Here is a 17457-nt window from a genome sequence, read left to right on the forward strand (position 1 = left end):
CCAGGCCGGGCCGGGTGGAGCGGAGCAGAGCAGAGCAGCTCAGTGCTCGCCATGGCACAGTACGTGAGGGGTGCCGCCGCCGTGGCCGTCATCCGCCTCCGAAACCCGCCGGTCAACGCGCTGAGGTAATGGCGGGGCAGGGCCGGGCGGGCTCCCCAGCAGCTGCCGGGGCGGCCCGGGGTCCTCCCCACCTTCCTCCATACCTTCCTGCGCTTTCCTTCCTTTTAACCTCGCTTTCTTCCACCCTTTCCCTACTGACCTGTTGTACAGCCCTTTCTACCGAGCCCAGCGCAAGCTGGTCCTTAACTACATCTGGCCGGGGAGCTCGCTGAAGGTGTTTGGGTTCCTGAGCAAATGCTATCAGCCTGGCTGACTCCCTCAGAAAACTGGCAGCTGCTTTTGAGCTTAAACTTCTCTTTGCAAAAAACATGCCCTGTTTTTCCGTGGCTTCTCTTCTCTTTATTGTAATTTCTATTGATTTATGCAGGAGAGATGTCAGGCTTACCAATGTGTGCTTTCTCTGGTGTCCCCTGGAATCCTTTTTAAAACTTAACACATTTCTCATCACCTGGCAGTCTTTAAGTATGAAGGTGATGCTTCCAGCAAGAAATTACACACCATCATTAGTAGTTGAGCTATTTCATCCCAGAGATCCTTCAGAGCTCCTGGGTGAAAACACCTGGTGCTTTAAGCTTTGTTACTGTTCAGTTTATTTCCCTGTTCCACGTGCTCAGAAGTGCTTGCGCAGCGATTGCAGGCAGGCTGGTGTCTGCACTTCCAAGTGAACACAAGGGTTGAGGCAAAGGACTTTGTAAACAGGCAACGTGGCTGAGCAAGAGGAGCGAGAGCCCCTGGCTGACTGGGCTGCCGTTCAAGGTACGGCAGGAGGTACACGGCCAGAAGTGAGGATGGATTAGTCCACAGTGAGGGCTGTCACACTAGACAGGTAATTTGCTTTTTAAAAATAGTTAAGGAATTGACCTCTAAATGGTGCTCTTGGTCAAGAAAGTCCCCAAGCAATCTCAAATGCAAGCCAGAGAAAAACATAGTCCAACACAGGCCAGAGAAAAACAAACACAAATGTATAGTAGCATCTGAAAGTGTAGTTTCTCATGTGTTTGAAAAGGACATATATGTTATTCTTCTTTAAATAATTTGGTCTAAGGTTTGTGTATTTTTCAGTTCATTTAGCTCTAAGCAGCACACAGACCCTTTGCAAGCAGCTGTGGTTGAGCCGTGTTGTAACAGGCCCCACGGTGTATGCTGATGCTTTTGCAGGAGCCAGAAAATCCACTGAAGTTATGCTCAACTTCTGTACCAGCACACCTGTTAAAAAGAAGCTGAGAGAGACAAGTAAGAGCACGAACAGGAGATACCAGCTGCTGCCACAAGCCATAGCAAGCTGCATTGTTCTGCAATAGCTGCCAATGCTTGCTCTTCTTTTGCAACACGTCTGAAAGAGGAGTAAGATAATTTTCCTGTCCCCTGATAATTATCATGAGAAAACAAACTTGGAGTAACTTAATGAGATTAGATGAACTAGACTTGTAAGGCTCCCAGAAGTGCCAGGTGCAAAGTGTCCCTTGGACCAGCTTGTGCCTAAAAGCTAGGAAAACTAGCTTGACTAGGCTAGGAAAACTTCCAAGCTGTTCCCACAGTGAACTTTTCATCCTTACCATGAAAAGTTCAAACTACAGAACTAAACATAAGCGCTCAGGCATCCTTAACTGTCTCTTTTGAGCAGTCTGTGATAAAACCTAAAGTGCTCTCTTTGCCTTCGAGCACCAGCAGCATGCATCTGCATAACAGCCTCTTAAATACATCTCCCTGCCTCTGTTTCCATTTGCCAAGCTCTTCCTCCTTCCGCCTGCACAGGGCACAGCTCCATGACACTGCAGGCCAAAGTGGGTATGGTCTTGGTCCTGCTCTTTTCCCCTGCCACAGGAGGGAGAAGCTACTTTAGAGCCATTTAAAAGGCCGTTTCCAACGAATGCTGCATCATCACTGCCACCATAGCTATTTTGTGCTGCCCGCACTCTTCTGTTGGCCGACAGCCCCACGGCAAGAGGGCCCTGACAGGCCTGTGTATTTTTCCAGAGTAGACTCGTTCCCTAATGTTGAGCTCCATAGCACCATAACGCAACTTAAGCTGGGGCTGCATCATCCTGGCCATGGTTTCTCGCAGCCTCCGCTGTGCTAGCAGGGACTACGTAGTGAGCCAGTTCGGGGAGATAATGTGCCTAAACACTAGCCTGCTTATTTGCTTTTGCCTTTCCCTCAGTCCAGCTCCGTGTGTCAGCACCCTGTGCTGTTGCACGCATAGCAGTGCAGGCGTGAGGGACAGAGTGGGAAAGGACTAGAAGCTGCAGAGCGTGAATTTAGATCAGGTTAAGCAGCTATGAGACCTAAGCTTGAGACATGCCTCTGGTCTTTGATTGCACCTAAGGGGATAGGACAGAGGGACTTGGCTTGTCCTGGTTGTCTTGTATCAAGAGGTTCCAGCTAACAGCTCCACTGGTCGAGACAGCTAATGCTGGCTGGAATGTGGTGGAGGTACTTCTACCTGAGAGCAAGTAGCTTCAGAAAGAAAACTCAGTTTGCATGGGCTCTTACTTTATTTCTTAATTTATTAAGAAGACCCACTGAATTTGCAAGGAGCAAGCGTGGAGGACACACTGAGCTCAGCCTTAGCTGGGTTTGCATCATTTTGTTTTCTCTTATGTTAGGACCTGTTTCAGTAGGCGTCAGTATTTATCACATACTTGCAGCCAGGCAGCTTTTAGCTGAGACCTTACTGTAGCTAGGAAAGGGAGAGGGCACTTTGTGAGCCACGTCTCCTCCTCCTGCTTCTGTATATGTTGTATACGTTGCTATAGTGGAGTAGGTTTGTGATTGCTATCTGAAATGTTTGCCACTGTAGGTGATAGCAGGCAGTGAAAGGTTCAGGTTGCAACCATGTCCCACCATCCCGACAATTTAATTTCATAACAGGCCCAGATGCTTTTTAAAAGGCTGGTGCGTTTTTCCCACTCTCCTCTGCATCAGCCTCACCTCTCTCTCCCTATGGTACGTGGTGCTCAGTGCTGTCATCCAAGCAAGCGTTCACACCTTCGCATGCAGCCATTAGCACTTTAGAGGCCACTGGTGGGTAGGAATTTGCTCTTTGCCGTCTGACGCCATCTGCGGCCACGTAGGTACCTCACAGACAGCCCTTTCCCAAGCAATGTGTGCTCACTTGTGAGTGCTGTAGCAAATCACCCTCATTTTTCTTCCGTCCTCTCTGCTCCTCTTTAGCTCTGCCTTTGCTCCCCTCCAGAGACTCCCCTTGCCTCCATGGCATGTGCCAAACTTTTTTTTTTTTCCTGAATTTGCAGAGGTTTCATTTTCAGAGATCTGCAGTCCTAAAGCAGTCCTATGAGACCATGGAGCAGAGGGAAGGGATGAGACATCCCTCCAGCCAAAAGGCTGGGAGGGGGATTAAGGTCAAGGTTTACAAAATTGTAGAGAAGGTAGCTAAGTTAAAGGCATAACTGTTATTTACCAAATCCTGTGGTAGTTGATTTGATTAAACTGGTAGGAGATTGGTTTAAAACAGATAATGTATTTCTGTACAGACAGTACAGAGCTTGATGCCACAGGAGCCTGTGGAGGCAGATGGGATCGGCAGATCAGAAAGGGATTAGACAAATTTGTGGACAGCAGGTCCATCCATGGATGCTAAAAAGACTGGATATGATGTACACAGTAACATCCCTAATACAGGGATTGCAGCTGTTGGGGGAATACCAGGGGAAGGGACCAGATTTGCACGTTCTCCATAAATGGCATTTTCTGTTAGAGACAGTGTATTGGAGTCTGACTTCTTCAAAGGTGGCTGAGCTTATTTTCAGGATTCCCTTAAACTGCTTTTTTTAAAAGCAAAGGATGTTCACATTCCCCAATCCTCACTAAAATCCAAAATTGTTATGGTGAATGATAAGACCGTCTTACAAATCCAGCACACTGTCATTGCAATAAGTAGAGTTTTATTCAAAATGGAAATAACCTGGTACGGTCACACGCAGGAATATTCTTTTGTCCTGGGGGGTGCACATCTTATTTAACATCACCTACCATGCATTCCTGAAATACTTATCATTGAATCATCTTGGCATAATCACTTTTCTTGCAGTCAAGATAATATACATGTGGTAGGACTGACTATATAGCAAGGGATTAAGTATTGATTGAAATGCATATAGTGAATTTCTGCATTGTTACTGTTAAATGAATGATACTTCAAGGTAATGAAATACTTATGCAAATTATGGTGACTTTTTTTGTTTCTTTTACACTCTAGCTATTTAAAGTGGTGATATTTTTCTAATTTTACTATCACACATTTTACTATGATGCTTTCTTTGAAAGTTATGTCTTTTAGTACCAGTTGTAATGTATGAGTTAGTTACAAAGCAATAGAGCCTCTGTGTTGGACTGTAACATACATCCTGGGGAAAACATATTCCTTTATCTTATGAGAAGAAGAGGCTGCAAAAAATCTGATGTTGCTTCCTTTTTGTGCCACAAAAAAAGTCTCACTGGGAAAAAGATGTATGGAGGAGGAAGAAATATTTATGCAACAACAGGGTCAAGTTATTCTCTGGAAAAAGGAGTTTTGTTGCATTAATACAAGTAATATAGGTATTGAACTGTTCTTTTGGGGTGGCCTGAATGACTAATTTTTCTTTGGGTAGAAGGAGTATATTGTTGTAAATGCTACAGACTTGGAAATAATTTCCTACATAAGATCTCAAACCTTTCCTGCTGATGCAGACAAACCTTTTATTTGGCTAGTTCGCATCTGCTCAGCGTGTGCATGCTGCAGACACAGAAATGTCTGATCGCTTCTTATCTGTTCCTCAGGCTTGAATATGTGCTCTACACAATATTTTCAGATCAGTAATTTAACGTTTGTTCAGGATCCTGGTACATACTTTTTTTTTCCCTCTTTGCGCCATGGTTTGTTAATCGTCATGACATTTCATAATGGTTTTCTCTTTAATCTTCCTGCTGCTAGGTGCGTTTGGTATTTCTGTGGCCTGGTACTGCACTGGTACAGAAAACGGTCATCGAGGAGCAGAGAGCATCGGGTGCAGCCTGCTGGCCCTCCTCAGATAGCAGCCGCAGCACTTGATGTGACAAAGGGGATGACATAAAAACAAGTTTTTTAATATGTATTTTTTCCCCATAGAATATGAAAACATTTATTAAACTGGGAAAGGCTTTCATAGTCTGGTGTTCGAAACCTTATGCACTGAAAGGACCTTTACAGGTTCAGCTCATAGTTTGTCTTCATCATGGGCAAATTCTTTCTACTTTAAGTTTCACCTTTCAGAGCCATTGCTAATGTCAGGATTTAGAGCTGTCCTCGATTTCTGGGCAAGTCCTTTGCTTCATAACTAGCTGTTCCCTCTCCAGCAATAACATGTTTTGTGGTCTGTGGCTGCCCGGTCCCCGGGCTGTCCTCGATGCTGCCGCGTAGCGTGGCCTTCTCCAGGCAGCTGCTGATCCTGGAGCTTCCCCTCCGCCCGCTCAAGCCTTCACTCAGCCAGCCACCTCCCCCCCCCCCCCCCCAACCCCGATTAACGGCCTTTGCTAAGCACTTCTCTTTTATTTTTGATTTGGAAGGAGGAACACGCCACGGTTAGGAGCTGGTAGGACTTCCCACAGCTGGCCTACAGGGAACCTCTTGCATGCTCCTGCATTTCCTTTTTCAGGCTGTAACTTTTCCGCTTGGATGCTCAAGCACCCCTACAAGCATGGTTACACATTAGTACAGTGGAACATTTCCATCTGCTTTATGAGAAGCCTCCTTTCTACATCAAATGTCCCCAAATATATTAAAACAACATGCACAATGTGAGTACGTTTTAGGCTTATTTCTCAGTTCTTTTTAATTCACATGCCTCTCCATTGGGTATCAACAGAGCTCGGCTCCCTTTTCATCAGCCACCATGAAACTGGGCTCACGGCTTGGAGAAGGCCTAGGAGGAGGAAGATTTTTTGGGGGTCCTTCCTTATGTTTGATACAGCCTGAGAATAAGAAAGAGTCGAGAAAGGGGATCCAAGAGGGTGGGAAAACAGCAGGAGCTCTCAAAGGTGGCAAAGGAAAAATGAGCAGGGCCTTAGGATGGTGGTGCATGAGGATGTCAGCTCAAATATGAGAGCCAGCAGGGACACCAAGCAGGAGACAGGTAGCCAAATCTGCTGCCATCTTCACCAAGAGAGGTCACATGCAAATTTGGTGAAAGCAGCCGTGATAAACGAGTAAGAGAAAGAGACTATAAACTGTCTAGGAGCTACAAGGAAGCAGTTTGGGAATAGCTTGGCAGAGCTGTCCCTTGAGGACGGTAAAAAGGCAGAGGTAGTATTTGGAGAAATGAGCAGTTCTACAGGATAGAGAAAACTAGACAGAGCTTGTCCAGACGTGGCCGGCAGTATCCCAGAACTGTAGTGGTGCTTGAGCTTGGTGGAGCAAAGAGAGGACGCTACGGCCAGGTCACAGGAAGCCGGTTGCAATGTTAAGCTCTGCAGCTGTTACACAAAGTACAAGTGACGCATGGCCTGTGTGGAAACAGCTTGATGGATGCACAAACACGCTCTGTAATAAGCATGGAGGGAAACAGGCCTGTCCGAGATTGCTCCAAAGCTGGCCTTAAGCAGATACGGCTGTTGGTTAAGGAAACGTGTGTGCATGCACAGGCACACGCGCGCATGGGGGTGGCTTTTAACTGAAAAGCCAGCAGCGACGCACCCTTTTATGTGCCATCCCGCAGAGCCGTGGAAAGGGAAGAGAGGGATTCTGCTTTCGTGCCTGTTCAGAGCTTCAGAAATGGAGAAAACAAGCAAACCGGCCACGGTTGATCGCAGATGCAGTTTCGAGACCAAGATATTTGTCCACGAGGAAGCGATGCACAGCTGGCAGCTCAGACCACATACCAGGGGGCAGGTCACGGGCTGGCTGATTTCTGGTTGTTCTCATCGGAGGTGGTGTCTGAAGCAGTGATTTGAAGTGGAAAAATTTTTGGTGCCAGGAGGGTCTCTCGCTTGCCTGACCCCTGTAAACGGAAACAGGGAGTTTATAATGCCCTATGCCACTTTCAAGTGCAGTTTAGAAAACTAATGTCAGTCTAGAAATTTAGAAACCTGAATTTTAAGTAAGTTTGAATATACAAGATTTAAATAAAATAGCTGTCATTTCAATAGCTTTACAAAACATTCCATCAGTGGCTTTTTTTATAGTCTAGATGATACTTACATGTATGTATGTATATGTGATGAGTTCTGCTTTGTCAGCTCCCTCTGGATGGGAATCTGGGCTAAGACAGACCATAGATTTGATTCACAGTTCCTTTGCTCCAGAAATCCTGCTGAATTACGTAGGAGCAAAAGCTGTGTTTATCTGTTCCCCTTGTATCAACTCCAGCCTTAGATGATTAAATAAGATTTATTTTGAAAACTATGGTAAAGCTACCTGATCTGATTTTTTCTATGCTCACTTCCTATTTTCTAAGACTTTCCCCTTGTTTTTATTAGCTGCTTGCTATCCTTCATTGCTTTTTGACTTTTGTGTCATCTTGACCAGATGTTTGTTACAGACAGCTGAGATTTTTCCGCTGTTTTATTTTTTTCAGGTTTTGTGGGGAAAACACAAATTGTGATATTTTCTTTGGTTGACCTGCTGGTATGGTAGGAGAGGCAGAGGAGATGTGGCTTAGGACATGCAGGTTGCTTAGATGAAGTTGCCCTCTGGCTGGCGCAGATGAAAGGCACCTTAGATGAAGGGCAAGTGAAAGACCTGAGGTTTCCTGAAAAGAAATGTGGGTGCAGAGGAGGATCAAGGGGAAGGTGTGAGAAGAGTTGTGCATGGCGTTTTAGCAGTAAGGAGGCCAGGGAGGAAGTGGCTGCAGAAGAATGAAAGCCTGGGTGTAAAGCTTAGCTGAGTGCATGGAAAAGCCAGATGTGAATGAGAGGCGTTATCTCCTTGTGCAGGATATACACACACACATGCACATATAAGTATATAAGTGTATATATAGTGTAAGTGTATGTATATGAATATATTAGTGTATAAATATATGAAATGTGTGTTAATAGCTATATTAATAAAGAGCCTCATTTAACGTGTTAGGTGTTCATGCTCCTGCTTCTATGCACCAGCTTCTCTATTGTCACTGTCTTCTAAAACAGTTTATACTCTCCATGCCCATATACATGTGTATATATACATACATATAGATATAGATATAGATTTAGCTTTTAAGCCTCAGATGCCAAAGGGACCTAGAGTCAGGTTACCTTTTTAAAAGAGATGATTTGTAAAGATACTATTTATATTTTTACTGTTTAATTTTGAAATTCTTTGTTAATTCTTTGCTGGCCACATTTACTGCTTATGTCTGGAAAAATGTTCTGAAGAGATACAAAAAAGAAATTTGACTTAGTACTTTAGGCCCAAATTCACACAGGCTCAGTCTGGACTATACACAGATCTCTGCAAAGTGAAGGCATTATAATTATCAACACACCGACTGTCAGGTGTTTGGAAGATCGTTCTTTATCCCTGGAGCTCATATCCCTTTTAAAAAGTTCTTAGCTTGTCAGTGGTTTAGCATTAATTACTTTTAAATTATGCTAAGCTGTTTTCCTCAAAATGTGAATGTTTAATTCATAAAGACTTTTTCGAAAGAACATTGCCCTGTTTGCTTTGGAAACAGCAGTGTCACAGCCACAAGATAACTCTCGAGCAACCGAATGACAGGTCAGTCCTGACGAGCTTGGTGGGTTTTGGCACTTCTCACTGAAGTGAGTGGGAGTCTAACAAATGGGTATATCCCCACACAGGCTATGGTAGAAGACCTGCTAGAAGAGCCTTGCTTGGACTTACCATTCGTTTTCATTAGACCACCTGGCGTTGGTGTTTACAGCACTAACCTCTTAGGAAGCTAATGTAGTTGATCCTTAGTCACTGAATCTTTAATTTATTTCAGTTTCACAGTTATCCAGGCGTTGGAGGATGGACTGAAGAGAGCAGATGCAGATCCTTCAATCAAAGCTATTATGATCTGTGGCGAAAATGGGAAATTCAGTGCAGGTAAGACATTTTTCTTCAAACACGTGCTGAGAACAAGAGGAGAAACCGTCAGCCCCTCACGTCAAAGGTTCTCTGACCTGTAACACTGCTGGGAAAAAATCACAAGTCCTGATTTGCCTGGAGATAGCCATAGGACAGCAGGCTTTTTCTAATCTGCTGTGCCACAGTTGACACGGGACACGGAAGAAGTTGGTCTGAGAGCCCTTCCAGGCCAGAAGTGAGCTGATGCGTGCATGCTAGAGTGGGCAGCAGCTTGAACTGCATCTCATCTCCCTGATGTACTGGTGCAACTTTGCCCTCTGTGGCTTTGTTTGTGCGCAGTCTCTGGACCAACAACTGGCCTAGTGTACAGAACGTGCCTGAGATGGTGCAATAAAAGATCTCTGTTTTTTTAAACCTGTGATGCGTTTCTGAAGCTGGGAAATTTCTGTAGACCTCCACATTGCTTGTTACTAGTAACTTGAGCTTAATTCTTCCAGAATGAACATTTCTTTCTTTTTTTTAAACAACCACTTCTCTGACAATTGCTGTAGAAATTACATGATTGATTGATGAATTGATGAGTTATAACATATTTTTCTACTTAGCCTTCCCCTGAGCTCTCTGAATAGGCTCAAGGACCCAGGCTTTCCTGCCCTGGGTCCCAAGAAAGGATGATTCCTGTTAACTCCTCTGTGTAGGGACTCCATCACCAATGTTTAATGGCACAGAGGAAAGGATCGTTCCAGTCTCCGCCTTCCCCAATTCCTCTTCATCTCTTTTTGGGTTTCTTTGTGCTTCCTCAGGAGCTGACATTCGAGGATTTTCTGCTCCTCAGCAGAGACGGCACAATGGGTTGGCCTCTGTGATCTCTCTCATAGAAAGGAGTGACAAACCTGTGGTGGCTGCCATTGAAGGCATTGCCTTGGGCGGAGGCCTGGAGGTGGCACTTGGCTGTCACTATCGCATTGCACATGTGCAGGTAACACGTGCAGTGAACGAGGGAGGTTGGCAAAGGCATCTGGAGCCTGTGGCTGCGCGTGGGATGGGAGGCTGCTCATGGAGAACAGCGGGGCAGAGTGCTTTGAGAGCTTTGGCTGCAGGATGCACGCCTCGGTGTGCTCAGGCATTTTTTTACCTACAGCTCTTTCCTTGCCGTTCTGTCATAAGTCCTATTAAATAACTAATTGCAATTCCTTTCAAAATACAGAATTGATTTGTAACTAGTAGAGTAAAATGGCTGCACGGGCACTTCAGTAAGTCTTAGTGTTAATTTGCCATAGGTTTCAGTAAAGTAGCCATTATCTGAATTGTGAGGTAGATGGCTATATCCAGCCCATCTCACTGGCTCACACAGCCTGACTTGCTCTTGCTTACTTTTCTCCCCAACCCCAGGAGTTTTATATTTCTTTCTGCTAGTAGCCTAGTTTCAACAGGTGGTAGAAGCTCAGCTAGCGTGGAGCACTTGCGTTTTGATTCCCCTTGGGCTCAGGTTCCTCAGGGAGCTCTGACCAACAGACAGCTTTTTAAAAAGTCTGCAAAAGAGTCATCCAGTATTTCTTGAGCTCCCTCCCTCAGGGTCCAGGAACACTGAACTGCCTTTTATTGGCACCTGGTCTCCTTATAGAGACTCATCACTAACAGTGGCATTCCCTTACTTATGCAGCCTCTCTCGTGCCTGCGCGGTTTGCCAGAAGACTACAATGAGGATGCATACCACCCTGTATGCCACCTGAGATGGATGCCTGAAGTAGCAATCTTAAAATGACTCCAGATCTCTTTAAGAACTCAATGGGAAATGTGCAATTTGTAATTTTTTAAAGGGCAACAAAATCTGGATAGATTTTTAAGAGAATGCAAGATACTGCTTTGCCCCGTTCTCCTGCCCTGGCTTCCCTACCGTCCAGCCCTACCAAAGGTCAAGTGTACCAAGAGGCATTTGAGCGCTTTTAAAGGAAGGTTAGTGAAAAGTTTAGTATGAAAGTGGTACCAATCTTCCCTTCACTAAATTTCCAAGAATTAGGGCAGGGAGATAACAGCCACGCCACAACGTGCCCTCAAGCATTTGGCAACAACTGCTTGACTTGTCAAGCTGCGTGGCTAAAAACATTAGTTTGCACGTGTGTGTCATGGCCTGGTGGAAGCTGCGGGCCCCATAGCACTCCTCCAGTGCTGTGCTAGCACACATGCCTCTGCTGAAGGGCAACATTGCCTCCGCTTCCTTTGTACACAAGCTCTTGAAAAGGTTAAGTGGGACTTTGTTTTGTGTAGCAGAAAGCAAGGATGAGGTTTCTATGTAGAACAGTTTTTTGGAGGCTTCCTAGAGGAGCAGCACGTGAATCAGGTCTGCTTGCCTTTCTTCTTCTCTGCTGAGTTCATAATTACTGTTCTTGCTAATTAGATCTGTTCCTGAATTTGACTTTACTTTAGGCCCGGATGGGTTTACCAGAGGTCACCCTTGGGCTACTTCCAGGTGCTGAAGGCACTCAGCGACTACCTCGACTGATTGGGATACCAGCAGCTCTGGATATGATCACAACAGGTAAAGTACCGTGCCTTGGCCAGGCTCAGAATATAAGGATGTGGCATTGAGTCATACCACCAGCTTGGTCTAATGAAATAGGAGTTTTTCTTTTACACATGTGAAGCTGCTTGAGTTGAAATTCAGCTTGCCTCCCCTCATGATGGACTTGGAAAGGGGCACACTTACGTACTTCTGAGGCATATAGTTAGTATTGCATTTCTGTGTGCATGACAATGAGTACAGCTCAGCTTTGAAGCCAGTTACACAGCCGTCTGATCAGATGGAAAGGAATGCAATGCCCCACCAAAGTCACTTTATTTCTCTTTTTATCACAGGAAGACACGTTCTGGCAACTGAGGCACTGAAGCTGGGCATGGTTGATGAAGTCGTGAAAGAAAACACAGTTGAGGAAGCAATTCGCTTGGCAAACAAAGTGATTGGTGAGGAAAGAATTGTAGCAGTGCCAAGAAATCATTGATGAGGTTTCAGGGCAGAAGAGAGTCATGACAAAGCCCACTAGTTTGTTCTACTCCATATGCTCCCTTCTTCTCCATTGGGTTTTGGAATCCGTACAAAGGAGAATTAACTAGTGAATTTGTTTTCTGTGAAGCGTCTGAAGTGAAAAACTCAGAGCTGTTGGAGAACTGCAGAAATTCAAGAGAGGATTCAGAGAGGCATAGATTTACATGGAATCCTCATGCTTCTTAATTGTACATCTAAACTCATATGCTCCTCTGGGCTGCTCGCTCAGGTGATTTGGAGGAGCATATGCTCTTTCCTTATATCATTTTGGAGGACAGCCTGAGCTGGTATTGTATGTAGTTTTGTTGCCTAGTCAATAATGGCTGATCAAAAATAACTTTCCCCATTTAATGGAGGAACTGGTACATCTTCAGCTGAACTTAATGATCCATGAGTCTGTAAATGACTCTCTCCCTAATCCTTTAGTTACTTTATTAGAAAATGGCCTGTAGAGATGAGAGGTATGTGAAGATACTTTTTTTTTCCCCACCCTAAAAGTAATGAGATCAAGTTCACTGGAGTTAACACCAGAAGAGGAACATGCCTTGTGCAGCATGAGGAGTTTCACTTTGAGAGAAGGCACGACATTTCTCCACTATTAACCTTCTTATACTGTGTGAGACATACACCATTCACTCCATTAGGATCTCCTCTTCACATAAAATGCATGCAAGGAAGCAAAAAAGTTTCTACTCTTTTCTCATGACCCTGATAGGCGATGTGCTTTCAAGCTGCGGTGCTATTTTCCTCCTGCAGTTCTCACTAGAAACAAGACCCTTTTTCCTTCTTTGTAGGCATGCTTCTCCCATGCTGGAAGCTGAAGCAGTCTGAGCTTTGTCCTGGATGACAGTGCACCGTATTTTTTAAGATTGTTTAGTGCATGGGCGATTCAAAGTCAGCATCCTGCACGTCTTAGCTGCAATGTGGGATTTTGCCAGATAGGTGCAAAAGGGTGTTCTGTGACTGGGTCTTCTGTAATAGATGTTCTTCCCTCTTACTGTATTCAGGCTACCATATCTGGGGGTTTAATTTTTAGTGGAAAAACCTATGACATAAGCAGTCTTCATTTCTCTTTTCCCATATATACTCAGACTATTTAAATACAATGTTTTAGAATGAGATGAGTGATGTACTTTAGTATTGCTTATAAGAAAAGCAAAGACACCTTGGTTCACTGATCTTGTCTGTCTGTTCTGAATGGGAGTCCTGTTTCTCTTCTCCATCTGTTAGGGAGAACAGTGAAATACTATTACTTTTCTAGGCAAATTACCCCAACAAGTAATACAGCCCATTTGATATACCCTCTGGGCTTCTGAAGGATGCCTTATAATGATAACCAATATTGATGGCAGAAACAGTGTATCATAAAATGAGTAACAGATACATAGCTAGAACTGGCAAGCATTCTGGCTTTCAACAAATGCTGTGTGACACTGGGTGAGATTTATAGGCATTTGTAGGCTTATTTCTTCTCTGTGATAGGCATTGTGCAGCCATTGAGAATTGTGAAAGTCAGCTTGACCTTTGAGGAGAAGCTCAGGAGTGAATGAATCACTGACCACATTATTACTTGGTGAAACTTGCTTTTTGGAAGGTACATGTCCATTGCCCTTACTGGCAAATTCCTTTTCTTTAGCTTCATCTTCACTGGAAATTGTCATTAGTGAGAAACAGTAATTCTTTCAGGAACTAGATCAAGGAAACAAGGATCCTAGCTGGGTGTCCAGCAGGTACCCTGTCACTTCTAGGCTTGCTCATTATTTGTAGTAGCTTTTCCATCAGTTTATTGCTGTTTTAAACAAGTAGCCAATGTGTTTGAGCGTGTTTCACATCACACTAGATACTGGTTTGGATAGGACTTTAAAAAACTGCTTTCAGACCCTTTCCAATAGCTTTACTGACATTTACAGTGTGCTTTAACAGTAAGAACACTGGAAGGAGTCAGCTACTCTAATTTCCCTCCTTCTTGGAAAATTTATCATTAAACCTTGTTGAAGAACACAAGGTTTTGGTGCACTCTTTAGTTGCAGATTACCTGATCAAGTTGAAAGAGTGGGGTACCCACCCAGAGCCCATATGTTCACTTGGATCATTTCTGGCTTTGGCCTTTGCCTAAAGTTAATATCATTCTCCTGTCATATAGAGGCAGACCAGCACATTCAGTTCTGTATCTCAAGCATTAAAAAAAGATGCGACAGTCACATATAACTGCTTTGACTTTTGTTCATGCATGAGCTCAGATTTCAGTAAAACTTTTTCAGATGATCTTAAGAAAAAGAGAAGGAGTTACAAAAAAAAAAACCCACTATCACAGAAGTCCACTATCTTTGTATGGTATCCAGCATTATGTTTCCAATAGGATTTTTTACATGACTCTTGCAACTGTTGGCTTCTTGCAGAGCAGTTTGGCTAACTAACTAGTTTTGTCACTGACGGAATTTCTATTTCAGGCCAGAAGGGGCTGTGCTGGAAGATCGGTCTCCAAGAATCAATTTAGAAGTTATTTTCCTCTAAAACTTTCTCCATGCTGGAGCTGCAGTATCTTAAGGCAAGAGATCAGTCTCAGCTGACTGGCCTTATTGAAGCAAGGCTTCCATGATTATGGAGTCAATATGCAGTTGACAGCTACCTGTATGGTAGGTGCGTTAGGAAAGCATCTCCATCCACATCTTTTTATGGAATATTCCTCATGAAGAACACCTTCTCACAAACAGCTCTGAATAAGCTGTTATAGGAGTACAAAGGGAAAGCACTGAGTCTAAGTTCAATTTTCCAGTGAAAAACAAGAATTATGTAATGCAGATTAGCCAGTGAGCATGTCTTCCTAGCCTTCTTCAGACAAATTTGTCTCTCCAGGCAAAAGAAGATACCTGCACTTTTGTAAGCATTTTTTAGAAGCGAGGAACAGACAGAAGCCAAATCCGTGGAGATGAGAAGGATATTCTTTCATTAACTGCTCTTAATAATCACTGCACTAAGTCAAAGCTGCATTTCATAATTTGTCCACCCGATGGCATCACAAAATTGAAAAATTGCCGTAATTGCTTGCAGCAGGCAGTAGCTTGCAGCTTTTCCTGCCCACCTCCACAAGCCTTCCAAGGCTTGAAAACAACATGGGAGCTGACCCTCCTGCAGCAGACATCATTGAAGCTCCTCTTTTATAATCTTCCCTTGCTTTCTGATCACATCTGCAGATGGACCTTTGTCTTCTCAGAGCACGAAAGCATCAGTGACCCACACCAAATAAGCAAGCAAAATTAGTCTGATTTGGGTTAGTCTGGGCCCCACCAGTATTAAGTCCTGTATGGAAATGTGATTATGAGCTTCTAACTGTAGACTGCTAGCTGTAACTGTTTCTTCAGAGTCTCAGGAAACGCATAGGAACAGCAGACAGCTGCTAGCATGTACCAGCTTTAAATAGAGACTGCTGGAGGAACAAACTCAAGTAAAACAAAGCAGATGACTTTGCTAGCTCCTGTGGATGGACGATACTCTTGTCCTGCAGCACCAGCAACTGATACTGTTCATCATCCTCCTGCTTCTTTGATTTTACAAGTCAAATTATGGGTAGCCCGCACTGATCTCTTCTTGTCAGGTTTGGATTTGGATTATTTTTCTCTACTCCTAAATATGCTCCTGGTTCTTATTAGTATTGCAGCAGCAAAGGAGCACCTGAAGTGATGGCTATAGAATACTTAGCAAAACCAAAGGGCTTACAACTAAATAAGGGTTTCATTACAAGACTCGAAGGAGAGTTACTTTTATTTAATCATTCTGTGATGAACAATATCATCTCCTCCATCAGCATTTGCTCTTTTAAGTGCTGCTTGCTATCTGAAGACCATGATCAGAAGTTCCCAGTAGCATTCCCCTTTACAGATCCTTTCCACATCATTAGAGATGTCACATGAAGTCTCCTGATCTGCCCAAACAGTATTATATAGCCTTCCAGCCCTCGGACCTGCCTTATGGGACAAGCCTTAAGTTTTTTGTGACAAAAAACAAACCCACTATGTAAGTGCTAAATTAAGGACAGCAAAGGAAGAGCATTTTCAGGTAGAAAACATACATTTTGGGGGAGGAAGGAAGGATTCCAAAATAAAGGGACATCATCCTGACTAAAATCCTACAGTACTGGTAGCTTTAGACACAATATGTTCACCATCAATGTGAAAGCTTTATTTTTATGAACTCTGATTAGAAAGGAAGCTACGTACAGAACAAGCATTTATCTTCTTCTGTATGCATGTATGTTGTCTAAAAGACCTAAGTAAAAAGCTGAACTCTGAAGATGGTTGCTCCAGGAAATCTGTCTCTTCACTCATGCTGGAAACTCACATTTGTGTTACTCAAACCCTGCCCTGTCTCAGAGGAAGATCTGAAGTCAGGACAGGCTCCTTCATCAGCTCGATGTACAGCACCACAGTCATGCTGAGCAAAGTCAGTGTTCCTGCTCTTCAGCATCCACATACAGCAGGGCACCAGATCTCCTGCTCCTGAGCTTTCTGCCTGACACATTGGCAGTTTCCTAACTCAGACAATAGCAAGAAGAGGGAGAACGAGACGCGAGATGCCACTCTTGAAGAAAATGTGCTCTCCTGGCAGAGCTGACATAGCGAAAGCTCAGGTAATGAGGCTGTGTTCTTGAGAGCTTCTTAGAGCAGCAGATATGGAGGTCCCCATTGGAGCAGACCCACTTATTTGGTGCCTGTGCTGGAGGAATCATGGTGCAGGAGTCAGTGCAGTAACTTCTGGTATTAGCTCACAGTTAAAGTCTGGATGCCACTACAATGACAAAAGGCTCTACATAAAAGTCTCGTAATATTAAGGAGATATCCTCTGAATTTCTGATCTTGTTCCTCAGTGAACAAGTTCCTCCTCCTTCCTTTACTGAAGCAAGCTGCCATTAGGAGCATAGGAACAGGCTGAGTATGGACAGATCAGAGATCTCCCAGAGGGCACTGAGGTTTGTACTTCCGAAGAGGATGGGAAGGATTTGGGTGCCTGAAATGTAACCAATTACATTAAAACCCTTTTTAGGTATCACCATAGCAACCTGAGTCTAATGAGCCTCATGTATTTGTGTGGCTGCTTGATCCACCTCTTATTGACACAGAAGCATTAACTCTTCCTGTTATTCATTTGCTCCTAACCCATGCTGCATGAGCTGTCCTCCTGGTTACTCCCAAAGGGGATACAGGAACTCCTGCTGTTAGGGAAGGATTGAAGCAAAAAGATGTATTTCCCAGTCTTTCACATAAATATCTGCTCAGGACCTCAGCTAGAGCGTTTCTGGCTA

At 44.0% G+C, this 17457-nt stretch overlaps 1 protein-coding gene and 1 long non-coding RNA gene across 2 annotated transcripts in view; one reads left to right on the forward strand and one right to left on the reverse strand.

Moving 5' to 3' along the window:
- EHHADH (enoyl-CoA hydratase and 3-hydroxyacyl CoA dehydrogenase) overlaps positions 1-17457 on the forward strand; it is a 26059-nt gene continuing 8602 nt past the window's right edge. Inside the window, exons 1-5 of the mRNA XM_068955029.1 lie at positions 1-125; positions 9030-9133; positions 9919-10094; positions 11543-11654; positions 11972-12076. Coding sequence (XP_068811130.1) covers positions 52-125; positions 9030-9133; positions 9919-10094; positions 11543-11654; positions 11972-12076 — 571 coding nt within the window. The 5' untranslated portion in view covers positions 1-51. The remainder of the gene's footprint in view (positions 126-9029; positions 9134-9918; positions 10095-11542; positions 11655-11971; positions 12077-17457) is intronic.
- LOC138068220 (uncharacterized) overlaps positions 5605-17457 on the reverse strand; it is a 25403-nt gene continuing 13550 nt past the window's right edge. Inside the window, exon 3 of the long non-coding RNA XR_011142926.1 lies at positions 5605-7097. This is a non-coding gene — a long non-coding RNA (uncharacterized lncRNA). The remainder of the gene's footprint in view (positions 7098-17457) is intronic.

This window comes from Struthio camelus, chromosome 9 (genome assembly GCF_040807025.1).
Source record: "Struthio camelus isolate bStrCam1 chromosome 9, bStrCam1.hap1, whole genome shotgun sequence".
NCBI classification, from domain to species: domain Eukaryota; kingdom Metazoa; phylum Chordata; class Aves; order Struthioniformes; family Struthionidae; genus Struthio; species Struthio camelus.